The following is a 26883-nucleotide window of genomic DNA, read 5'->3' as shown; positions in this document are numbered from 1 at the left end:
CTTTGATCACAGGAATAAATTACATTTTAAAATATATTCAAATAAAAAACAGTTATTTTAAATGGTAAAGATATTTCACAAATGGACTGTTTTTGCTGTACTTTGGATCAAATAAATCCAGGCTTGGTAAGCAGAAAAGACTTCTTTAAAAACATTAAAAATCTTTTGACTGGTAATGTATATTTTGGTATTTAAATTATTCATATGCTAAGTTTGGGATAAAGACTCACAGTGGCTTCTTGTTGGTAGTGATGTTTTTATTATTTATTGCTATAATTCTTGCAATTCATGGAGTTTATTTTTTAATGGGTGCTGAAACAGAGGTGAAGGGATGGTGAAGCACTGTCGGATACACAAAGATGGATCTATGTACGTGCTGGGAACCTCCAGCGAATTTGAGAGCCTGCTCGAATTGGTGGAATATTTCAAAAAGAAACCACTATATCGAAAGATTAAACTGCGCTACCCGGTCACACCAGAACTGGTGGACCGCTTCAGTTCGGTAAGCAATAAAGTAACATAAATCTATTTTGGTAGATTTTCGAGAGTTCACTTAAAACGTGATCAGCTGCGGGCTGTACTGAGCATTGTGCAATGATTGTACAATAGTGTGTCTTTGCGTGCAGCATCTGCATACACTCTTCAAAGTGAACAAGGGCAAGTGCACCTCTTCCTTTGCTAAGGCCACATTTTGCATGTTACACTTGCATGCTTTCATCTCAAGTAGCTCAACTGGTCTCTTCTCCTTTTTCCAATCAAAGTTCAGGGCAAATGTTCTGATTTAGCGGAAGTATAACAAGTAGTAAAGTGTCATTGTATGGTTTAAATGTTCAGTAAGATATATATATATATATAATAGTAAAAATGTATTTTTAATTAGAACTTTTTAACTTCCTGAAGCTATGCTTTAGTTTTTTTGCCCTCTTCCTGTGGCTGGTATTACATGTTTATGCATCCTCCCACCAAAAAGCACATTTTTCCTGAAAGAGTGACTAAACCAAATTTCATCGTGATTAATCACAGAAAACTTTTTAAATAAATTTTACATGACTGTTTTTGAAAGAAGTATCATATGTGCATTTATTTTCTAAATGCATAGATTTTGCTTTACAGGGAGAAGTCTAAGAAATGTTTTATGTCTTTTCAGATAACCGTATCTGCTTCACTTTATGATGCTAAACAGTACGTGGAGGCCAACGAGATAGAGCCGTCTCTGGTAAGCACTTTAAAGAGCAAACACAGCTCCTGCATGTTAGCATGCGCAAGAGGTCATCTCCTGTGGGCTGGAGAGGAAGTGGTGGCGCTGGCTATCTGTTTCTCTCACATAGGAAACTGATCGTCTCGAAAGAGGAAATGCAGCCTGGCTAAAACAGCAGTGTAATGTTTAGTCTGTATGCCATATATGCTTTGTGTCTCTAGCTCATAACGTAATACACTAATTCCCTTTAAAGCAAATTTATTTTAGTCTTCACACTCTGAACCACTGAAGGCTTGTGTGGGTTGACTCAGTACTGGTGTAGATTTGTAACAAGATTCATTTTGATGTGTTGCAGCCCCATAGCACAGTGAAGGCCCTCTATGACTACAGGGCCATGCGGACGGACGAACTCAGCTTTTGTAAAGGTGCTTTGATCCATAATGTGACCAAGGAGGCAAACGGATGGTGAGATTATTTGCAAGTTGTGTAGATAATAAACAATAAATGCAGTATTTAGTCTTGCAGAAAAGCTGTGGCATTGCCATGGTACAGTGAGAGTATCAAATGATAATACCATGCTAATTTGTCAAATACAGTATCATGGTACTGAAAGATTACTGTATAAATTTACCTTAGTATTTACATAGCACTCCAAGGTAAAGTACTGTTCAGGAGTTTGGGGTTAGTATGGTTTTAACATATTTTGTTCATTTATTTAATGAAAAATACAGTAAAAACAAAAATATTCTGAAATAATATTACAGTTTAAAACAGTTATTTCCTATTTTAATATATTTTGAAATTTAATTTATTCCTGTGATGCAAAGCTGAATTTTCAGCACCATTACTGCAGTCTTCAGTGTCACATGATCCTTTAGAAATCTTTCTAATATACTGATTTTCTGCTTAATTTACAGATAATTTACTCACCACTTTGCCATCCAAGATGTTCATGTCTTTCTTTCTTCAGTCGTAAAGTTTCTTGAGGAAAACATTTCAGGAATTATCTCCATATAGTGGACTTCCATTTTCCCCTTAAGTTTGAACTTCCAAAATGTAGTTTAAATGCAGCTTCAAAGGGCTCTAAATGATCCCAGCTGAGGAAGAAGGGTCTTATCAGGCGAAACAATCGGTCATTTTCTAAACAAACTGACAATTTATATACTTTTAAACCTCAAATGTTCGTTTTGTCTCATCTCTGCGTTGCGCATGAGTAGTCAGTGTAATCTAGGTCAATATAGTTAGGTTATGTCAAAAAACTCCCATCTCATTTTCTTCTTCAACTTCAAAATTGTCAAACATCACTGTTTTACCTTTTTTTTTTTTGGTTTGTAAAGGGGATTTGATCTTTGCATATTTATCTTTGAATGCTGATCTTTGCAATGTAGGACGATTTTGAAGTTGGGGAAGAAAATGAGATTTTTTGACATACCCTAATTGTCTTGAACTGGAAAAAAACTGTTCACGCAGACATGAACAAGACAAGCGTTAGAAAGTACATAAATAGTGAGTTTGTTTCGAAAATGACCGATCTTTCCACTAGATGAGACCCTTCTTCCTCGGCTGGGATTGTTTAGAGCCCTTTGAAGCTGCATTTAAACTGCATTTTGGAAATTCAAACTTGGGGGCACCATTGGAATCCATTATATGGAAAGAAATGAAATGTTTTCTTCAAGAAACATAATTTCTTATCAATTGAAAAAAGAGAGACATGAACATCTTAGATGACAAGGGGGTGAGTACATTATCTGTAAATTTTTGTTCTGAAAGTGAACTACTCCTTTAAGAAACATTTATTGTTATAATCGATGTTGAGAACAGTTGCGCTGCTTGATATTTTTGTGGAAACCATGATATGAGTTTCTTTGATTAAAAAAAAAGTATTAATTTGAAATAGACTTATACATATCTTTATAAGTACCAACCTACAAAATCTTACTGACCCTAAACTTTTAAATGAAAGTGTACATCTAAGAATACTATTATTTTACAATGGCTCTTGTCCATAAAACATAGCTGTTGTGGTATTATCTTGGTAAACTGTCCATAGTACTTTTCAGTGAATGTAGCTTTGTGGTAAATAGATGCCTTAACACATGTTTATCAGAAAAAGATTATCTGTCTAATGACACTATCAGGTATTTTAAAAACCACAGGGTGATTTTTAACTCTTTCCCCACCAGCGTTTTTGAAAAAAGTTGCCAGCAACTGCTAGCATTTTTGATTTATTTTTGCTAAAATTTCATGGGCCACGGCATATTTTGTTGTATGAATATCTGAACATGCAATCCACCTTATTCTTCAAGGGTAAAAGTAAGTACATGTAAACAGTGCAAACAGTAAAACTGTTTTCACTACAAACCAGTGTGTTCATAATTAAGATGATATGTTGAAAATAATATGGTACGACACACATTTGCAATATCAAGCCACAAAACAAGCTGTTTTGTACAGCTAAAAATAGCTGGATGTGGATGAGACCGGAAGCCAGACCTATAAAATTTACAAAAAGCCACACCCACTCTGATGGCAAATTAAATAGAGTGTATACATATAAAGAACAGAGCCTCTACTTTTTAAACAACTTTTTTTTTAATCAATACTTGAATGTAAGTTTCATAAAAAGCATCAATATGAGCAAAAATCACTTTTTTTATCAAATACTACATCTGGATCATATTCAGTATGATGATCAAGGCATAGATGCTTTAGATCGCTTTCATCAACACTCCTAAAGCTTCACAGTCCTTTACCACTTTCTAGATCAACATTTCATGCGGTAACATCAAGCAGTTTTTATTTATATGCTGTTTATTGTTGACAATTGCATTATTTTTCATATGCATCTGCTTACATATGAGATTGCTTGATTCTGCATCTTACTTGCCTGTGTTTTTGATCAGGAGATTCATTAAGGAGTGCTTAATAGCACCCCTGGGTGTATAACAGTGAAAATGGTGAAACCCGGAAAATTCAGTGTTTGGCTTAGAAAGAGTTACTTGAAGTTAACCAACATTTAATATTCACAATCGCAGGTGGAAAGGAGATTATGGTGGGAAAATACAGCACTATTTCCCTTCAAATTATGTAGAAGAAGTTGCCAATTCATCTGAGGCCAATTACCAGGTAAAGATTACAAAGTTGAGGTCAAAAGTTTACATACACCCTGCAGAATCTGCAAAATGTTAATTGTTTTTTTTAAATAAGCGGGATCATATAAAATGCATTTTTTTTTTTATTTAGTATTGATCTGAATAAAATATTATACATAAAATATATTTACATATAGTCCACAAGAGAAAATAATAGTTGAATTTGTAAAAATCGAACCTGTTCAAAAGTTTACATATGCTTGGTTCTTAATACTGTGTTATTACCTGAATGATCCACAGCTGTTTTTTTTTTTTGTGCTAGTTGTTCATGAGTCCCTTGTTTGTCCTGAACAGTTAAATTGCCCACTGCCCACAAATTGTTTGGTTATTCAGCATTTTTGTGTATTTGAACTCTTTCCAACAATGACTGTATGATTTTTGAGGTCCATCTTTTCACACTGAGGACAACTGAGGAACTCATATGCAACTAATACAGAAGGTTCAAACACTCACTGATGCTCCAGAAGGGAACACGATGCATTAAAAGCCAGGGTTCATTTGAATTTGAAGATCAGGGTAAATTAACTTATTTTGTCTTCTGGGAAACGTAAGTATCTTCTGTAGCTTCTAAAGGGCAGTACTAAATGAAAAAAAAAAAGATATTTAGGCAAAATAAGAAAGATGTACACACCTGCATTCTGTTCAAATGTTTTCACCCCCTAGCTCTCAATGCATTGTGATTCCTTCTGGAGCATCAGTGAGTGTTTGAACCTTCTGTAATAGTTGCATATGAGTCCCTCAGTTGTCCTCAGTGTGAAAAGACAATCTCAAAATCATATAGACATTGTTGAAAAGGGTTCAAATACACAAAAATGCTGAAAAAGCAGAATTTGTGGGACCTGATTTTTTTTTCTTCTGAAGAACAGTGGGCAGTTTAACTGTTAAGGACAAACAAGGGACTCAACTGTCACTAAACAAACAAAAAAACAGCTGTGGATCATTCAGGTAACAACACAGTATTAAGAATCAAGTGTATGTAAACTTTTGAACAGGGTCATTTTTATAAATTTAACTGTTATTATTTTTTGTGGACTATATGTAAATGTCTTTCATGTGAAATATCTTATTCAGGTCAGTACATAAATAAAAAATAACATTTTTTGGTAAAATCAAAATCTTGTAAACTTTTGAACTGGACTGTATGTCATCTAGTGTAGTATCTAGTATTTTACATGCTTATTTGCTTAAATACTTAGAGAATATCCAAATTATAAACATAGAATGTTTTTAAGATGCGATGTACTCTTTCAGGGCGATGAGGAAAATCCATTAGGTGAATTATGTAAAGGAATAGTGGACATCTCCAAGTGTACTGTTGGTAAGATTATTTGTCTTTACCTGAGTCACCTGAACACCTGTACATTACATGATTTTGTAATGGTATTTTGCATCCTTTTTGTAATTTCCAGTTCGATCAGCTAAACACGGCAAGCCTGTGGTGGTGACACTGCAGGATAAGGAGAATAAAGAGATGCCGTTTGATTTGTCCACTGAGACCACCGAGGAGCTGTACGAGTGGTATCAGGTGGCCTGGGACATCACACAGAGAGAGGAAAACCGAGAGTTTGAGGTCTGTCTCACTCACTCTGTTTGTCCTAAATAGGGAAAATTGGGGCTAGTTGTCACACAGGGAAGTTCTCATAAGGTTTTGAGTCACTCGTCCTGTAAATATAGTTGAAGTTGTTTAGTTGAAGCCAGACAGATTGAGGGGGTGTTTAAATGCTAGGCGTAGCCCTAGAGGCGCATTTAACCATTGACATTTAAGAAATACAGTCAAGTATTTCAAGTATAATGTTGGGCTGCTGTTTATAAATGTTTACGATAAATTTCTGTTCCAGAAAAAAAAGCAAAGGGATATTGAGTCGAAAGAAGAGGTGGCCAGTGAGATGTCTGAAATAGTTGTTTACTGCCAGCCTCGCAGCAAAGACAAGGACCGCTTTGGTATGGCTAATTAAATATGAATTTATACATATTTACACTTACATATACACTACCATTTTTATTCAAGAAGAATGCATTAAACTGATCAAAAGTGACAGAAAAGACATTAAAAATGTTTTAAAAAATATTTTTCAAATAAATACTGTTCTTTTGAACTTCAACAAAGAATCGCGAAACAGATTGCACAAAAATATTAAGCAGCACAACTGTTTTCAACATTGTTGAAAAACAATAATGAGAAAAAAGTTATTTGACCAAATCAGCACATTATTTATAATTTTTGAAGGATAATGCGACACTGACGACTAGAGTAATGATGCTGAAAATTAGCTTTGCCATAACATATTACAATTATTATTAAATTATGTTTAAAAGTAAGATATATTTAAAAATATTAAAAACAATTATTTTAAAATTGTGAATTATTTTAGAATTTTAATATATAAACTTGCAATTCTGACTTTCCTCAGAATTGAATGATATAAACTCGCAATTGCGAGTTATAAAGTCAAAATTGCGGGAAAACTCGCTATTCTGAGAAATAAAGTAGCAATTCAGAAAAATAAAGTCAGAATTGCGAGATATAAACTCACAATTCAGACTTTTTTCTGTTTATATATTGCAGTTGTGACCTTTTCTCTAAGAATTGCGCATTTATCTCTCACAATTCTGACATTATAACACGCAATTGTGAGTTAATTAGTCAGAACTGTGAAATATAAACTTGCCGTTCTGACAGTTTGAGTCTTTTTCCCCTTCAAAATCTTACAATTCTGAAGAAAAAAAAAAGAAAAAGTCAGAATTTCAAGATAAAAACTCACAATTGTGAGAAAAGTCAGAATTGCAAGATACAAACTCGCAATTATGAGAAAAAAGTAAGAACTGTGAGTTTATTTCTCGCAATTCTGAAAACTAGTCAGAATTGTGAGAAATAAACTCTCACTTTTTTCCGTAATTGCCAGTTTGTCTTGCAATTTTGACTTTATAACTCGCAATTGCGAGATTACATAACACAATTCTGAGAAAAAGTTAGAATTGCGAGTTTATATCTGAAAATTCTGACTTTATAACTTGCAATTGCAAGTTTGTAACTTAGCAATTATGAGTTTATATCTCACAATTTTGAGAAGAAAAATCAATTGTGAGATAAAGTCAGAATTGCAAAATACAAACTCGCAATTACGAGAAAACCTGAGTTTATTTCTCACAATTGTGAGTTTGTCTCGCAATCTTTACTTTGTCACAATTTAGTTTATATCTCACAATTCTGACTTTATAACTTGCAATTGCAAATTACTTTTAAAAAAAGTAAATAGCGAGAAAGTCAAATTTGCAAGATGTAAAATCGCAATTCTAAGAAAAAAGTAAGAACTGTGAGTTTATTTCTCGCAATTCTGACTAGTTTTCAGAATTGTGACTTTGTTTCGCAGAATTGCAAGTTTGCCTATATATATATATGTATATATATATATATGTGTTTATATCACACAATTGAGAAAAAGTCAGATTTGCGATTAGATCAGATTTGAGATTATTTTTCAGTCTCAAAACTCTGACTTTATTAAAAATATTAAAGTTATTTTAAACTGTAAATTGTTTTTCTGTATTTTTGATAATTTGGTGAGCTTAAAGGTTGTATCAGCGATTTCTAGCCTAAAACAAAGTGTCAATTTCAGCTGACCTCTCATCACGATCCGCTCGCTGCTTGCCCCATAAATTGTCTGTGAAAAAAACGCGTCTCTCTGGTCAGCCTAGGGTCCGAGATATGCCAAAAAAAAACAATCGGCACTACCAACCTTTCCACAGATAAACAAACAGTTTTCCAACCAATCAGCGTCAGGGGTTTGGTGTTGTGGACTTTCCTACTGGTGCAGGGATGTGAGGGAGGCGGAGCGAAAGTCCACAACACCAAACCCCTGACGCTGATTGGTTGGAACACTGTTTGTTTATGTGTGGAAAGGTTGGTAGTGCCAATTGTTTTTTTGGCATATCTCGGACCCTAGGCTGACCAGAGAGACGCGTTTTTTTCACAGACAATTTATGGGGCAGGCAGCGAGCGGATCGTGATGAAAAGTCAGCTGAATTTGACACTTTGTTTCAGGCTAGAAATCGCTGATACAACCTTTAAGAGACTTCTGTCAAAAACAAACAAAAAAAATTCTAATGACACCAAACATGAAGTAAATGTAAATTAACATTGTGCTTGACTTTCAGATAATTATACCTACAAAGAAGTCCGCTCCTTCGTAGAAAATAAGACACCCTCCAGAAACAAGTCGACTCAATTTATGATGTATAACCGCAAAGCGCTGAGCCGCGTCTACCCTAAAGGCCAGCGAGTGGATTCCTCCAACTATGATCCGTATCCTCTATGGATGTGCGGATGCCACATGGTGGCACTCAACTTCCAAACCGCTGGTAAGTATGAAGTTGAGCATCTCTGTAGTTGATAGAGAAAGCTATCTAGTAACATTCCTACTCATCTCAGTGGTGTTTGTTTAGCTAACACATGACTGCACTGGTTTACAACCTGTGACGGGCCATTTTTGTTTATGGGCATTATAAACGTCAAAATAAATAAATAGCTGTTTATAAATGTCTGTCAATGCTTTTTGGCAGCATTATGGTGTAATCATGCCAGCAGGGGAAAATTACATAACACAAATCAGTCAACCTTTGACCTGAAATAGTGAACGAGGAAGAGAGGAGATTTACTCAATAAAAGTTAATGTTTTTTTGAAATATGTGTTAAATTTGTTATAAAAGAATATTGATTATTTAAATTAAAATATGTAAATCAAAAATTGCTTTTCTCCTCAGATAAGTACATGCAGCTGAACAGCGCCCTCTTCAGTCTGAATGGAGGCACAGGATATGTGCTTCAACCTGAGATGATGCGCAGTGATTCGTATGACCCTTATCAGGAGAAGAGGAATGTCAGATTTACTATCACCATTAGGGTAAGACACGAGCTTCATTCAAGCAGAATAACATTTATTTAGTTCCAGTCAAGAACTGATTTTTTTAAATAAAATAATTGAATAAGATTAGTTTTTTCTGATACTCAGGTGATAGGAGCGCGACATCTTCCCAAACCAGGACGAAGCATCGCCAGTCCCTTTGTGGAGATCGAACTGTGTGGCCAAACAGATGACAACAAATTCAAGACTACTGTTTGCCGTAAGACGCAGTATTATTTTAGTATAACTGAGATACTTTTATATTATCTGAATAATATTACATCTGTTTTTCTCAGAATATATATATATACATGAATCTATATGTATGGAAGCCCATTTCTGCCACTGAATAAAAAAAGGGTTATTGCGAAATTTTTATCTCGCAATCCTGACTCAGAATCCCTACTCAGAATTGCATGATACAAATTTATATTTGAAGTCAGAATTCTGACATAAACTCATAATTCTGAAAAAAAATTTCTCAGAATTGCTAGTTTATATCTTGCAATTTTGATTTTATAACTTCAAATTGCAACTTTTTCTGAGAAAAAAGATATTTCATATAACTTTGTTTATAAAAAAATTTCTCGCAATTCTGACTATAAACGTGCAATTCTGAGAAATTAAGTCAGAATTGCATGATATAAATTCATAAAGACTTTTTATTTTTTTAGAATTGGATGATATAAACTCGCAATTGCGAGTAAAAAAGTCAGAATTGTGAGACATACTTGCAATTCTGAGAAATAAAGTCACAATTCTGAGATATGAAGTCAGAATTGTGAGATATAAACTCACAATACTGACTTTTTTTCTCAGAATTACGAGTTTATATTTTGCAATTCTGACTTTATAACACAATTGCAAGTTTATATCACAATTCTGAAAAAAAAAACTGAATTACGAGTTTATATCATGCAATTCTGAGAAAAAAGATGCAATATAATTTAGGTTCTATTTTTGACTTTTTTTTTCTCAGAACTACATCTCTTGCAATTCTGACTTTATAACTCGCAGTTGTGGGTTTATATCACGCAATTATGACGCTATAACTTGCAATTGCGTGTTCTTCTGACTTAAAGTTATTAAGTCAGAATTGTGAGATATAAACTGAATTATATTACATTATATTATATTATATATTATAATTTTTCCCCTCAAAATTGGATTTTATAATTCGCAAATGCGACTTACTCACGTATGGCAAGATATAAACCTGCAATTGTGAGAAAAAAAAGTCATAATTGTGTTAATTGAGTTTTTATTTACTATTTCTCGCAATTCTGACTTTATAACTCGCAATTGTGTTATTCTGACTTGAAGTTATTCAGTCAGAATTGTGAGATATAAACTTGAATTTCTGAGAAGAAATATTATCTCAATTACATTACATTATATTATATTAATGCTATTTTTCCCCTCAAAATTGGACTTTACAACTCGCAATTGCAATATCGCACAATTCTCGAAAATAGTCAGAATTGCAAGATAGAAACTTGCAATTTGGACTTTATAACTCACAATTTTGAGTTTATATCTCATAATTTACTTAACTCGCAATTGCGAGTTTGTATCTTACAATTCTGAGAAAAAAAATCTGAATTGTGAGATAAAAAGTTTTTTATTTTTTATTCACTGGCAGAAATGGGTTTCCATACATATATACAGTCAAACTCAAAATTATTCAGGCACCAGATATAATTTTTTTTAGTAGTTTTTAGCATTTAAAAAAAATATATTTTTCTAGTGGGCGCATTTATGTAAGTGACGATAGCAAAATAAAGTAAACTGTGACACATTATACCCAAAAATTCTTCATAAAGTGGACTACCAGTAAAATTGATAAAATGTTTGGTCCGAAATATTTATATGACGGTTTGACCTGACCATGTTTTGCTACATACCTTTCTATTAAAGTTATCTGACATAATCAAGATGAATTTGTTCTGACACAGTTTAACTTTCGTGTCAACTTTCTTATAAAGTTCTTGTCATATTTTATTACCATTTTCTAAACTATAGCGAATAAACTCTGATAATGTGAGAAATTTTGAAGGTGTCTAAATAAATTTTGGTTTGGTTATTTATTTGTGATTATCAAGGTGAGTTTGTTGACGCAGTTTAACTCTGAGTTCCTGTCATATTTTATTACCATTTTCTAAACTATAGTGAATAAACTGTTATGTAAGAGAAGTCTGAATAAATTTTGGTTTGACTGTAGCAACAATGCCCTGATTTTGAGAGGCACCATAAAAATCAATAAATGTGTCCACAGATGATAACGGACTGAACCCTATATGGCTTGGGCCGAACTTTCAGCCTTCGGAGGTATTTACTTTCACCGTGTATGACCCAGACCTCACTTTTCTGCGCTTTGTGGTCTTTGAGGAGGACATGTTCTCTGACCCCAATTTCCTTGCTCAGGCTACGTTCCCTGTGAAAGGCGTTCGCTCAGGTAAGTCTAAGAGCATCATTCTATTGTTGGCAAAACACTGTGCAAATGAATGCAGATTTAAATACAAATACTGAGTTGATGTTTTTACAGGATACAGATCAGTCCCTTTAAAAAATGGCTTCAGTGAAAACCTGGAGCTGGCGTCTCTGCTGGTGTATGTTGATATACAGCAGGTGGAGGTAAGTATTTTTTTTTAAAACAGGTATTTATTATTTGATGATGTATTTATTTATTTTAAGAAAACAATCAAATTTTATTTTATTGAGAATACTATGTTAGTCTAATGGAAATCCCCTGTTATATCTGCCTTGTTTCTTCAGAAAGTGCAGGAGGAACTTTACTCCTCCTCGAAACAGTTGCAAAAGAAACAGGCGGAGTTAGGCAACGAGTTTTGCCTCTATGACACTCACACCAACCTGCAGCGCAGTGTGCCTCCTGAGTTCATGTACTCAGAAAAAAAGCCAAACAAACAGCAAAAAATCAACAACAGCAAGTTCTACTCATGAGGAAAACAATCGATTCCCTTCCAGCTTGGTTCATATGCTCTTAAGGGTCTCTTCCTCTCGGTTCTGCTGCTCTATTACTACTGGTTCCCTAACAGGCCCCAAGGACAGGAAGTTGCAGCCATCTCACTTTTGTGCTCACACAGGAATAAATCGCAAAGAGAGTTTGAGCAATACTCATGGTGGCTGAATTTTCTGTGGAAGGTGTAGCGACAACCCAGAAGTTGTACAACTCTTTAAATTGCATTGAAGGATTTTTTTCTCTTTTTTTGTACTGTGAAACTGCTCATCTACTGTCTTTAACGGATTGTAACATTTCATTTGCAGCTGTATTAAACTTTTCCTAATTGTTCTAAGAATTGAAATCGCAAACAAGACATGTTATTTATTTGGTTTCTTTCTTGTTTTTAATATGCAGAGATATTTGTATCAGGTTTGTTTGGATATGCACGCGATAATGCAGTTTGACAGTCATTATCTCCAAAGAAATTAGCTTTTTTCCTTTTTTGTTGGTATAATGGCCATCTGTTTGTACATTATCCTGATAATTACACAGCTACTCGCCAAATAAATAAATATGTGGACATGAAATATTGAATGGAGTGAATAGTGTTATTTGTATATTGTTCATCCTAAAGTGCATCTTAGGTCATTCTCACTACAACTGATAACTTTCTGATAAATTTTCAGTTGATGACTGATAGTTTTATTATTATAATAAAAAAGGGGCAGTAAAAAGTGCACAGTGTTGCAAAGATATAAGAAGCCTGTCTGATATTGTTGATTTAGACATCCACTTTATTCTTCAATGCGGAAGTTTGCCTATGGGTGAGACTTCTGGTTCATTAGCCACAAATAATGGGAAGACTAACAACGTGCAGTAAACTGTAAAACTGTTTGCACTACAAACCAGTTTATTAATTAATTTAAGATAATACATTAAAATAATATGGTACGACACACGATATTATGTGATATTAAGCAGCAAAAGCTGTTTTTCACATCTAAAAATAGGCAGACGTGGATGAGACCAGAAGCCAGACCCATAAAATGTACAAATGACCAGAAAAATAAGATGGATAGCTGGTTGCAAGAAGGTTAATATTGGTTAATTAAGCAATAAGGTACGAGAGGCCGTGCTGTATCGTGAATAAATCACGGCTGAAGGGCGTTGTTAGGGCCTGCAACCCCTTCAGCCGTGATTTATTCATGATACAGCACGGCCTCAAGTACCTTATTGCTTTTATAAAACAGTTACCACACAATAAAAATATTAATATCAAAAATATATATTAATTTATATATATTAGGTTGTACGTTTTCATAAAGTAAAATCATTAACTGCTTTCCGCTGTAAAATGTAGTCCCTAACTGCTGCAGCTGTGTTTACGTTGCTAAGGGTGGTTGCTAAGTAGGTTCAATGATACACAAAACCGTTGAGTGAAGCGGTCATAGCAGTGCCGTATCATGAATACGACACAGCTGCTGACCAATCAGAATTGAGGAATGGAACTAACCGTTTTATAATGCACAATACATGTAGGCGTATTATACTTAAATAGAACTAAATGCAAATGCACATGTTAATACTTAAATGCATTTAAAACCATATAGGATGGTATCAAAATGATATGGATATATACAAGCCAGCAAAAAACATTCTTCAAATGATATAAAACAGAAATGGGAGAAAGAATCAGACTCTCAAATAACGGAGGAAGTCTGGACAGATATATGCGTTACACAGGTAAACACTACAAACTCAAGATCCTGGTGGGAGTTTGGATGGAAGAATTTAATAAGATTCTTTATAACTCCCAAATGATAAGCAAAAAGCACAGGTGAACAGAGTCTGGGTCTTTGTTGGAGGCAATGTGGAACCTCAATGGCTAATCATGTTCATATTTTTGGGCATGAAGTGGCAGCTGAAATTGGGAAAATATTAGGAGTAGAGTTGAAGTTTTCATTCATAACATTGTACCTAAGAGAAATACCTAAAACAGTTCTAGACAGCAATAAATACTTTTAGCAAGCAGTCGGAAAGCCATAACACGTAAATGGTTTCAGGCTGACCCTCCAACAAGAGACAAGTGGTTGGGAATTGTTAACGAAATATATTGCATGGAGAGACTTACAGTTACTGTTAGACTTAATTTGGATAAATGTATTAAGTATTGGGATAAATGGATTGTGTACACATGCCATTGAGGATAGGTGTGAGACTGTACTTTTCAAACAATGTATGGAAATTTTAGTGTCTTGACTTTGCAATGCCCATGATGACCTCTTGTTCTGTGTTTTCAATAAAAATAAAAGTAAAAAACATATAAGAATGGTTATTTTAAAGTAAACAAAAATAAAATACAAAATATAGCTGCAAGCAGCAATTGCTCGGGTTCAAGCGCTTTAAGGCATTTAAGATATTATTTAGCAAGCCTGTAACCACCTAAATCAATGATCTTAAAAAAACTTTTTGGCAAATCTAGGTAATTTACCATAGAAATATTATGTTTTTTAACGTTTATGATTGTTATAGCGCCAGCTGTGGTCTGATCTCTTTAAAACATTGCTTGCTTGTTTAGAATCAGCTGTCGCATGTGCTCGCCATGTTTTGTGAAGTTTTGAGTTTTCCTTTAGGCTTTATAGGATTTTGGGTAAACTTGGACAAGCCCCTTTTCTTAACAACCCCGTTATAACCTCCCATAGGGTAAATACATTTTTTTTTATTATTGACCTAGAGAGTCAATTGTACTGCAGTGTTTTTTTTTTCCAGATTGAGCAAAAAACCTAGGACTAGTTCGCAAAAGTGGGTTTTTGACATCTTCTCAATCATTTAACAAAAGATTTGACAGCAGTGGTTTTAGAGGCAAAGTTTTCCATTTACCCCAATGGAATTTTTTTTTACACTTTCTGAATCATTCATTATGGCCTACATTGTGCACTAGATGCCATTCACCATACAGAAAACACGACTGTGAACAAGTGACTGATTTCAGAAGGTTTGATGAGAAGCTGAAGTGCAGCGTTATGTCATCAAAATTGTTGATTCCATATAGTAAATGCGAATTTTGTTGTTGTTTTGGAACAGACTAGACTAACATATTTATACTAAAAGCTTAAAAACTTTAATTTTGATTTCATGGGGACTAAGTGTTCTGTTTTTGGTGAAGATATCTCATTTCATTCATGAGTTGTAGGCATTTTAGTGGCTCTGCCTCTTTCGAACATTTTGGTGTCCCTTTGCGATGGTAATTCAAAAGTTCTACTTTTTTTTTTTGGTAATTATTGATATTTATTACACGGCTCTTTGGAATGCTTGATTCTGATTGGTCAGTTGAGACATTTGCAGGTTCGTTCTTTTCAAATAATCACCGCTCCAAAGTAATAACGCATAGCCGGTACTACTTGTATGTTTAAAATCCCTCCGTGCCAACAAAGATTACCGTTTGGCGCCATCTTGTGACAAACACTGGACAACCACAATTAACAATGGAAAATTTCGACATTAATCTATTTAAATTGTCTTACTAACGTACATAGTTTGAATGTTAGTCACGTGGTACTATATCGTTTCGCGGAAGGATAAAAATGTTAATTTAAAACAAATATGCCAATAAAAGGTTTCAAATTCATGTTCATGTCCAGTTTTTTTCCTTATGTGGCAAGTAGCCGTGTAATAAGCGGGATAATGTACAGGCAGCCTGTAGTTATCGCGAAATAAGCCCCTTCAGTGTGATACAAGACCCTCCGCTTCGCGTCGGGTCCTGATCACACTGTCTGGGCTTATTTCTGCGTTATTTCTTACATATTTACTCTCCAGAGAATCTTTCTGCACTAGTTTATTTCTGATTGGGCGACAAACCTGTGACTAGTTTGCAAAAGTATTTATTTAAAAAAATGCGAAATAACCTAAAATTTCTTTCAGTTGAATCCGAGTTATGAGCAATTTCATACTTTCATACTTTTTATTGCTGTACAATACGGTTTTATTTTATTGCAACTATTTGTCATATAATTATTTTTCATTTTGTGTTAAAAATTTAGCGAGTACATCATGAATCAATTTACCAAATCATGTTTTTGGCTTACCCTGAATCCCTACGGTACACTTTATTAACTGCTAGAATGCCAAAAGTTACAAACTGCTTTATCTAGCCTACTAAAATTACTAAAACGTTATATAGATGTATTTTAAAAAAATATAAGAAAATGAAGAAAAAAACTGAACAAATGGCTCAAAGTGTAGGGAATTTAAAAGAAACCAATTCCTAGAAAGCATGTTTTGTGCAACTGTCAAGTTCAGAAAATCACACTTCAAATATATATCTCTCACCCAATCTATCTCTTTCCAGTAAAATCTAAATTTCTCTCCACCCACTAGTTTAAAAAAACTGTGTCCATTCCACTGTTTCTCTCATAACATTTTCAATTTCTGCTTGAAAGCATTTTTATAGATGAATTTGATGAACTTTTATAATTTGGTTTACTTAAAACCAATTCACAGGTAACTTTTATGAAGACACTTTTTTTCTGTTTTGTCCTCTGGAAATGCTTGCTTTTCATCATAGGAAATTAGAAAGCTGATTATGCCACAGGATGTGATTTTTTTCAAGCCTGGTTTGGAGAACAACTGCCAGACGTCATTTCTCAGTTTGCTTTGCACACCGAAACTAGAGGGTACGTGCATCTGAAAAATACATTGCACGAATGATCTGACTTTTGTCAGTTATTGTTTTGATAAACCTAACAATGAAATGCAACTAGTAATCTGGTGCAAAAAGCTCTGCCTCTTTACTCTGTGTGTGTCAGATGCAGTGATGGTGGGCGGCAGTGAGATGCATGAGAAGAGACGGGTTATTGAGCATCTGCAGACAGGGACTGAAATGATGGTGTATCAGCAGAGGGTTGAAAGACTGACTGTTCAGGTCATTATGGAGAGCATGCAGCTGGCCTTGATACGCTCTGACGACAGGATAGCCAGAGTGTGTAAGTTGATTTCTTTAAAGTAGACTTAAATCAAACAAATAATCAAATGCTTTAAATGTGAGTTTATGTATTCGCAGTGGACATTTCTGAGTTCAAGGAGGTTCGCAAGTGGGAGACATTTAAGGATTTCCAGCGGTTTAATGAGTGCAGAGGGAGTAGATTTCGAAGAATCTTTTACCAGTCTGAAAAAGAGCTTCAGCAGGACAGCAAAACCTGTTTCACCATCTTCTATGGATCTGAGTTTATTTTAAAATCGCTGAGTCTAAAAGGTATGCAACAAGTTCCTCACACATAACAAGCTCACAATAAGGCAAGACCTTTACTGTTATAGTTTACAGTTGAGGCCAGAAGTTTACATACACCTTGCTGAATCTAAAAAATTGTTAATTATTTTGCCAAAATAAGAGGGATCATACAAAATTCATGTTGTTTTTTTTACTTAGTACTGACCTGAATAAGATACTTCACATAAAAGACATTTACATATAGTCCACAAGAGAAAATAATAGTTGAATTTATAAAAAATGACCCTGTTCAAAAGTTTACATACACTTGATTCACTTGTTACTTTAATGACCCACAGCTGTGTTTTTTTGTTTAGTGAGTTGTTCAAGAGTCCCTTGTTTGTCCTGAACAGTTAACATTTTCTTTTTTCTTCAGAAAAATCCTTTAGGTCCCTCAAATTCTTTGGTTTTTCAGCATTTCTGTGTATTTGAAGCCTTTCCAACAGTGACTGTTTGATTTTGAGATCCATCTTTTCACACTGAGGACAACTGAGGGACTATTACAGAAGGTTCAAATGCTCACTGATGCTCCAGAAGGAAACACGATGCATTACGAGCCAGGGGTGAAAACTTTTGAACAGAATGAAGATGTGTACATTTGTTATATTTTGACTAAATATAATATTTTTTTCATTTAGTATTGTCCTTCAGAGGCTATAGAAGACAGTGACATGTTTCTCAGAAGACAATATAAGTTAAATTTACCCTGATCTTCAAATTCCAAAAGTTTTCATCCCCGGCTCTTAATATATCAATTTTCTTTCTGAAGCATCAGTAAGCATTTAAAACGTGTGTATAGGTTGCATATGAGAACACTGGAGTTACAGATCTCAGAATCACACAGTCTTTGTTGGAAAGGGTTCAAATACACAGAAATGCTGAAAAACAATCAATTTGTGGGACCTGACTTCTGTGTTTACTGTTTTTGATCACAAAACTGCAGCCTTGGTGAGCATAGGAGACTTCTTTCAAAAATATTCAAACTGACCTCAAACTTTCCAACCGTAGTGTATATGCTAATAATATTGCTGGTCCAAACTAGTTTATGCTAGTTAGTTTTTACAGCATATCCATACTTTTTAAAAGCGGAACTTAACTAAAGAAACTGGTCTTTTTGGTTAACCAAAGAAGTCTGGTTAAGCTAGCTAAAAAGGACAGCGGTATAGTATTATCACCAGCATCTAAAACATCACATATGCTGGTAAACAGCTATGCTAGCAATAGCACACATACCGGAATGGTCCCAGTGGAGGTTAAATGTCTTTTAAATGTCAGTATAATAGTGTGGTTGTGCTTATTCTGTGGTAGCATTTGCTGTTCCACAGCTGATTCAGTGGAGGATGCAGAAAAATGGCTGACAGGACTGGAGTTACTCAGACAGGAGACATTGGAGGCTCACACACCAGAGATTATAGAGAGGTACACACACACACACACACACACACACACACACACACACACACACACACACACACACATGTGTCCCTGGACCACAAAACCAGTCATAAGGGTCAATTTTTAGGGCCCGAGCCCAAAAGGGCGAAGGCCCTATTGTTTTTCTAAGGATTATTATTAGGGCCCGAGCCCAAAAGGGCGAAGGCCCTATTGTTTTTCTAAGGATTATTATTATTAGGGCCCGAGCCCAAAAGGGCGAAGGCCCTATTGTTCTTCTAAGGATTCTTATTAGGGCCCGAGCCCAAAAGGGCGAAGGCCCTATTGTTCTTCTAAGGATTCTTATTTGTTTTTTTTTTTATTTTTATTTTTTTTCAACCGTTGGGGCACTTTTGGGGGCCTTAACATACTCAAAAACTCTTGAAAATTTGCACACACGTCGGAATCTGCCGTCGTCCCGACGCCACAGAGGCTGGGACCCGGGCGTGGTTCAGGGCCTCTACAGCGCCCCCTGGAACACAGTTTGAAAACTTGATGTACTGCGCACACATACTTGCGCGTATTGATATGAAACTCGGTACACATATAGAACACATCGAGCTGAACAACTTTTGTACTCTATGTCATGGGCTCCACGCAACAGGAAGTGAGATATTTAGGGCTGTTTAAAAAGCGCATGCTCTGGAATTTTACGTACTCCTCCCAGGAATTCCATGGGATTGTCACCAAACTCGGTCAGCATGATCTCAAGACATTGGGGACGCTAAATTGCGAGGAGATTTTTGATATCTCGAACGGTTTGGCCGTGGCAAGGCGACAAAGTTATGGCGAGAAATGAGAAACAGGAAGTGTCTAATAACTGTTGCACACATTGCCTGATTCTGATGAAACTTCACCAGTTTGTTCCTTGTATGATGCCGATTCCATAAATGTGACTATTATGAGTCAAAGTTATAGCGCCACCAACTGGGAGCAGGAAACGTGTCATTTTCAAAATGCTTTGAAATCAGTCTCTTAATTTTAATCGATTTTCTTTAAACTTCATCAAAATCATGTCAAAACACGACCGATAAGAATATGTAAAGGGGTCGATGATAAATCGAATGCTGTTGCCATGGCAACATGTCAAACTTTAAAATTACATTCCTGTCTTTTCAAGGCAGATAACATGCTTAGAATTTCATGAAACTCAACACACACATCAATATTAATGATAGTTAGACACTGGCAAAAGGTCATAAATGGGCGTGGAGCAGGCACTCTATAGCGCCATCTTTTGACAAAAGTTGGGGGGTTAGTTTTTCCTACAGTCACCAAACTCTGTACATATATTGTTCTCATCAATCTGGACAACTTTCTAAATCAAACTCATTAGCTAAGACCAACAGAAAGCCGGCTATTTTGATTTGAATGTGGATTTTTTGAAAAATCAGGTAGTAAACAAATTCACACTACTCCTAAGAACAACCAGCTGTTCACACCAAACTTTTTTAACATGAAGAGAAGATTCTGAAGATGTTAAATTGCGAGCGGATTTTGGATATCTCGAACGGTGTTGACGTGGTGATTTTTTAAAGATATAGTAAAAAACATAACCCTAATTTTTTATATCTTTAAAGTGCAGCATCCAAACTCTTTAAAACTTTTTTCACACAGAGATCTAATCATTCTGAGCAAGTGCTGGAAATATTAATTTTATACAAGCTTCAATGAATTAAAGAAAATTAAAAAAATAACTCAGAAACCTGCTGTCACTCTGGTGAATGTCTCTACAGTATGTGTGTGCGTTCAGTCAGGCACAGAGAAGCTCATTATTGCAGGGGGGAGGGGTGAGAGGCAGAGAGGGTGACAGAGTAGAGAGCCATCCTACAGACCATCTTTGAACAAAAAATGCACATATGTATTTTAATTACATAAATATGTCTGATCTTTGAGAGTCTGATATTTTGAGAAAATATAAAGGGTCACTTAGTCTTTCATTGTTCGTATTTTGCAGTTGTTGTTTTTTATTTATTTTTTACTTAACTGTACCATGAACTTGTCCTATTCAGTCACATAGCAAAAGATTTAAAAAAATACAACTTTTTAGCATGATCAATTTATCTTCATTGATAGACAATATTTACATAGTGTTATTTATTGAATATAAAATAATAATAATAAAAAATTATGACAAACTTTGACAACAAAACAAACGTTACTGTTATCTCTTCAAAACATCTGAAAACCATAATTTTAAGATCAGTTATAAATATATATATATCACCCCGTTAAAATACTCAACTTGATTTTTAAAGATATTTTGAAAGAATGAAGAGTTTATAGAGCACTTTATTGTGTATTGCTGTACACCCACATGAACTGTGTTCATGTTCATGTTAATTCAGAGTACATAAACTTTATATGAATACTTTTTTTAGCTTAATATTAATTAACATTAATAAATGCTATTTATGTATTGGTCATGTTAACTAATATAGTTAATTTTAACAAATGAAACTGGATGGCAACATTTTATATTTTGTGTGTATGTGTCTGTGTGTTGATTTTAAAGTGTAACCCTTTCAATTCTGTAAACTTAAAATCCAAACTAGCAGAGGATTACTGTGAATGCATGTGCCAACTGGGCACCGTCTTCCTTATTGATTCTTAGTTATGTAGCACTTAAGAGTGATGTCTTATAACAGGAGTCACCAGCAAAGCAATATCCACACAAAAATTGTACAGATAGGTAACAATGACATTTAAGCAGAAGTGGTGGATGTAAAGGAAGCAATAATAACATTTTGCTATCATCATGAATCATGTTCTTATCATCATTTGTAGCATACTGGTTCACAGTTGGCATTTATCTGAAGTCCTTGCATTGATTGCATTTAGTTAAATCAACATTATATTTGGTCAGTCTGATCTTGAAGCCTTAGAGATGTTAAATTGTGAAGATCTTGAGTTTTCATTAAAGGGCATGTCCGTGGTGGCCTGACAAAGTTTGATGTTTCTGCATAGACATAGAAGTGGTTATAACTTAGCCTGAAAATGTCTGATCTGCCACAAAATTCACAGGTTTGGTAAGAGTCCTGGCCTGAAGACACCTAAAGACCAATATTCAGATATTATCATAGCGCCACCTGTTGGCAGCAGGATATCTCATATATTTCACTAACTCAAACATACCAAGGTCAATCTGCACCAAACTTCATATGTTTGATAATAGTGCTGGCCTGAACACATCTACATGCCAATAATCAGTTATAGGCATAGCGCCACCAGCTGGCAGCGGCAAGTTTGGCACATTTAAGTGACTTTGACATATTTCTCCTACATTTACTGTATTAAAAGCATACTGCCCACCGTTTGCTGTTTTCCTGAAGCCACCGGTCGGCGGTGAGCCCGGGTGCGAGGGCCCGTTCATCGCTGCTCGCAGCTTTAATTTGTTTTTTTTTTTATTTTTATTTTTATTTTTTTTCAACCGTTGGGGCACTTTTGGGGGCCTTAACATACTCAAAAACTCTTGAAAATTTGCACACACGTCGGAATCTGCCGTCGTCCGGACGCCACAGAGGCTGGGACCCGGGCGTGGTTCAGGGCCTCTACAGCGCCCCCTGGAACACAGTTTTAAAACTTGATGTACTGCGCACACATACTTGCGCGTATTGATATGAAACTCGGTACACATATAGAACTCATCGAGCTGAACAACTTTTGTACTCTATGTCATGGGCTCCACGCAACAGGAAGTGAGATATTTAGGGCTGTTTAAAAATCGCATGCTCTGGAATTTAACGTACTCCTCCCAGGAATTCCATGGGATTGTCACCAAACTCGGTCAGCATGATCTCAAGACATTGGGGACGCTAAATTGCGAGGAGATTTTTGATATCTCGAACGGTTTGGCCGTGGCAAGGCGACAAAGTTATGGCGAGAAATGAGAAACAGGAAGTGTCTAATAACTGTTGCACACATTGCCTGATTCTGATGAAACTTCACCAGTTTGTTCCTTGTATGATGCCGATTCCATAAATGTGACTATTATGAGTCAAAGTTATAGCGCCACCAACTGGCAGCAGGAAACGTGTCATTTTCAAAATGCTTTGAAATCAGCCTCTTAATTTTAATCGATTTTCTTTAAACTTCATCAAAATCATGTCAAAACACGGCCAATAAGAATATGTAAAGGGGTCGATGATAAATCAAATGCTGTTGCCATGGCAACGTGTCAAACTTTAAAATTACATTCCTGTCTTTTCGAGGCAGATAACATGCTTAGAATTTCATGAAACTCAACACACACATCAATATTAATGATAGTTAGACACTGGCAAAAGGTCATAAATGGGCGTGGAGCAGGCACTCTATAGCGCCATCTTTTGACAAAAGTTGGGGGGTTAGTTTTTCCTACAGTCACCAAACTCTGTACATATATTAATCTCATCAATCTGGACAACTTTCTAAATCAAACTCATTAGCTAAGACCAACAGAAAGCCGGCTATTTTGATTTGAAGGTGGATTTTTTGAAAAATCAGGTAGTAAACAAATTCACACTACTCCTAAGAACAACCAGCTGTTCACACCAAACTTTTTTAACATGAAGAGAAGATTCTGAAGATGTTAAATTGCGAGCGGATTTTGGATATCTCGAACGGTGTTGACGTGGTGATTTTTTAAAGATGTAGTAAAAAACATAACCCTAATTTTTTATATCTTTAAAGTGCAGCATCCAAACTCTTTAAAACTTTTTTCACACAGAGATCTAATCATTCTGAGCAAGTGCTGGAAATATAAATTTTATACAAGCTTCAATGAATTAAAGAAAATTAAAAAAATAACTCAGAAACCTGCTGTCACTCTGGTGAATGTCTCTACAGTATGTGTGTGCGTTCAGTCAGGCACAGAGAAGCTCATTATTGCAGGGGGAGGGGTGAGAGGCAGAGAGGGTGACAGAGTAGAGAGCCATCCTACAGACCATCTTTGAACAAAAAATGCATGTACTGTATGTAGTGTAATTACATAAATATGTCTGATCTTTGAGAGTCTGATATTTTGAGAAAATATAAAGGGTCACTAAGTCTTTCATTGTTGGTATTTTGCAGTTGTTGTTTTTTATTTATTTTTTACTTAACTGTACCATGAACTTGTCCTATTCAGTCACATAGCAAAAGATTTAAAAAAATACAACTTTTTAGCATGATCAATTTATCTTCATTGATAGACAATATTTACATAGTGTTATTTATTGAATATAAAATAATAATAATAAAAAATTAAGACAAACTTTGACAACAAAACAAACGTTACTGTTATCTCTTCAAAACATCTGAAAACCATAATTTTAAGATCAGTTATATGTATATATGTATCACCCCGTTAAAATACTCAACTTGATTTTTAAAGATATTTTGAAAGAATGAAGCGTTTATAGAGCACTTTATTGTGTATTGCTGTACACCCACATGAACTGTGTTCATGTTCATGTTAATTCACAGTACATAAACTATATATGAATACTTTTTTAGCTTAATATTAATTAACATTAATAAATGCTATTTATTTATTGGTCGTGTTAACTAATATAGTTAATTTTAACAAATGAAACTGGATGGCAACATTTTATATTTTGTGTGTATGTGTCTGTGTGTTGATTTTAAAGTCTAACCCTTTCAATTCTGTAAACTTTAAATCCAAACTAGCAGAGGGTTACTGTGAATATTGATTCTTAGTTATGTAGCGCTTAAGAGTGCTGTCTTGTAACAGGAGGAGTCACCAGCAAAGCAATATCCACACAAAACTTGTACAGATAGGTAACAATGACATTTAAGCAGAAGTGGTGGACGTAAAGCAAGCAATAATAACATTTTATTATCATCATGAATCATGTTCTTATCATCATCATCAGAGTATAGGGAAAATTTTGCATATTGGTTCACAGTTGGCATTATCTGAAGTCCTTGCATTGATTGCATTTAATTAAATCAACATTATATTTGGTCAGTCTGATCTTGAGGCCTTAGAGATGTTAAATTGTGAAGATCTTGAGTTTTCATTGAGTTGTTATAACTTAGCCATAAAATGTCTGATCTGCCACAAAATTCACAGGTTTGGTAAGAGTCCTGGCCTGAAGACACCTAAAGACCAATATTCAGATATTATCATAGCGCCACCTGTTGGCAGCAGGATATATCTTATCTTTCACTAACTCAAACATACCAAGGTCGATCTGCACCAAACTTCATATGTTTGATAATAGTGCTGGCCTGAACACATCTACATGCCAATAATCAGTTATAGGCATAGCGCCACCATCTGGCAGCGGCAAGTTTGGCACATTTAAATGACTTATGACATATTTTTTCTATATTTACTGTTTTAAAAGCATACTGCCCACCGTTTGCTGATTTCCTGAAGCCACCGGTCGGCGGTGAGCCCAGGTGCGAGGGCCCGTTCATCGCTGCTCGCAGCTTTAATTAGGGCCCGAGCCCAAAAGGGCGAAGGCCCTATTGTTCTTCTAAGGGTTATTATTAGGGCCCGAGCCCAAAAGGGCGAAGGCCCTATTGTTCTTCTAAGGGTTCTTATTTTTTTTTTTTTTTTTTTATTTTTTTTCAACCGTTGGGGCACTTTTGGGGGCCTTAACATACTCAAAAACTCTTGAAAATTTGCACACATGTCGGAATCTGCCGTCGTCCGGACGCCACAGAGGCTGGGACCCGGGCGTGGTTCAGGGCCTCTACAGCGCCCCCTGGAACACAGTTTGAAAACTTGATGTACTGCGCACACATACTTGCACGTATTGATATGAAACTCGGTACACATATAGATCTCACTGAGCCAAACAACTTTTGTACTCTATGTCATGGGCTGAACGCAACAGGAAGTGAGATATTTAGGGCTGTTTAAAAAGCGCATGCTCTGGAATTTAACGTACTCCTCCCAGGGTTTCCATAGGATTGTCACCAAACTCGGTCAGCATGATCTCAAGACATTGGGGACGCTAAATTGCGAGGGGATTTTTGATATCTCGAACGGTTTGGCCGTGGCAAGGCGACAAAGTTATGGCGAGAAATGAGAAACAGGAAGTGTCTAATTACTGTTGCACACATTGCTTGATTCTTATGAAACTTCACCAGTTTGTTTGTTGTATGATGCCGATTCCATAAATGTGACTATTATGAGTCAAAGTTATAGCGCCACCAACTGGCAGCAGGAAGCGTGTCATTTTCAAAATCCTTTGAAATCAGCCTCTTAATTTTACTTGATTTTCTTCAAACTTCATCAAAATAATGTCAAAACACGGCCGATGAGAATATGTAAAGGGGTCGATGATAAATCAAATACTGTTGCCATGGCAACGCGTCAAACTTTAAAATTTGATTCCTGTCTTTTCGAGGCAGATAACATGCTTAGAATTTCATGAAACTCAACACACACGTCAATATTAATGATAGTTAGACACTGGCAAAAGGTCATAAATGGGCGTGGAGCAGGCACTCTATAGCGCCATCTTTTGACAAAAGTTGGGGGGTTAGTTTTTCCTACAGTCACCAAACTCTGTACATATATTGTTCTCATCAATCTGGACAACTTTCTAAATTAAACTAATTAGCTAACACCAACAGGAAGCCGGCTATTTTGATTTGAATGTGGATTTTTGGAAAAATCAGGCTGTAAACAAATTTATACTCCTCCTAAGAACAACCAGCTGTTCACACCAAACTTTTTTAACATGGAGAGAAGATTCTGAAGATGTTAAATTGCGAGCGGTTTTGGGATATCTTGAACGGTGTTGACGTGGTGATTTTTTAAAGATGTATAACCGTCATTTTCTATATCTTTAAAGTGCAGCATCTTAACTATTTAAAACTTTTTTCACACAGAGATCTTATCATTCTGAGCAAGTGCTGTAAATATCAATTTAATTCAAGCTTCTACGAATTAAAGAAAATTAAAAAAAGAAATCAGAAGCCTGCTGTCACTCTGCCTTGAGTGTCTGTGTTCAGTCACCATTGAGTGACTACCA

At 35.4% G+C, this 26883-nt stretch overlaps 2 protein-coding genes across 2 annotated transcripts in view; both read left to right on the top strand.

The window, feature by feature from the left end:
- The window catches only part of plcg2 (phospholipase C, gamma 2), a 121290-nt gene extending 108483 nt beyond the window's left edge, over window positions 1-12807 (top strand). The window contains exons 20-32 of the mRNA XM_073850865.1: window positions 322-502; window positions 1148-1216; window positions 1554-1663; window positions 4234-4324; window positions 5602-5668; window positions 5760-5920; window positions 6189-6291; window positions 8506-8709; window positions 9112-9251; window positions 9360-9471; window positions 11527-11706; window positions 11797-11885; window positions 12027-12807. Coding sequence (XP_073706966.1) covers window positions 322-502; window positions 1148-1216; window positions 1554-1663; window positions 4234-4324; window positions 5602-5668; window positions 5760-5920; window positions 6189-6291; window positions 8506-8709; window positions 9112-9251; window positions 9360-9471; window positions 11527-11706; window positions 11797-11885; window positions 12027-12212 — 1693 coding nt within the window. The 3' untranslated portion in view covers window positions 12213-12807. The remainder of the gene's footprint in view (window positions 1-321; window positions 503-1147; window positions 1217-1553; window positions 1664-4233; window positions 4325-5601; window positions 5669-5759; window positions 5921-6188; window positions 6292-8505; window positions 8710-9111; window positions 9252-9359; window positions 9472-11526; window positions 11707-11796; window positions 11886-12026) is intronic.
- Window positions 12808-16795: 3988 nt separating this feature from the next.
- The window catches only part of LOC141345335 (1-phosphatidylinositol 4,5-bisphosphate phosphodiesterase gamma-2), a 48290-nt gene continuing 38202 nt past the window's right edge, over window positions 16796-26883 (top strand). The window contains exons 1-4 of the mRNA XM_073850197.1: window positions 16796-16886; window positions 17019-17195; window positions 17273-17464; window positions 18805-18898. Coding sequence (XP_073706298.1) covers window positions 16796-16886; window positions 17019-17195; window positions 17273-17464; window positions 18805-18898 — 554 coding nt within the window. The remainder of the gene's footprint in view (window positions 16887-17018; window positions 17196-17272; window positions 17465-18804; window positions 18899-26883) is intronic.

Source organism: Garra rufa, chromosome 11 (assembly GCF_049309525.1).
Source record: "Garra rufa chromosome 11, GarRuf1.0, whole genome shotgun sequence".
Classification (NCBI taxonomy): Eukaryota; Metazoa; Chordata; class Actinopteri; order Cypriniformes; family Cyprinidae; genus Garra; species Garra rufa.
Note: the sequence above shows the minus strand (reverse complement) of the source record. Positions and strands in the feature narration are given on the sequence as shown.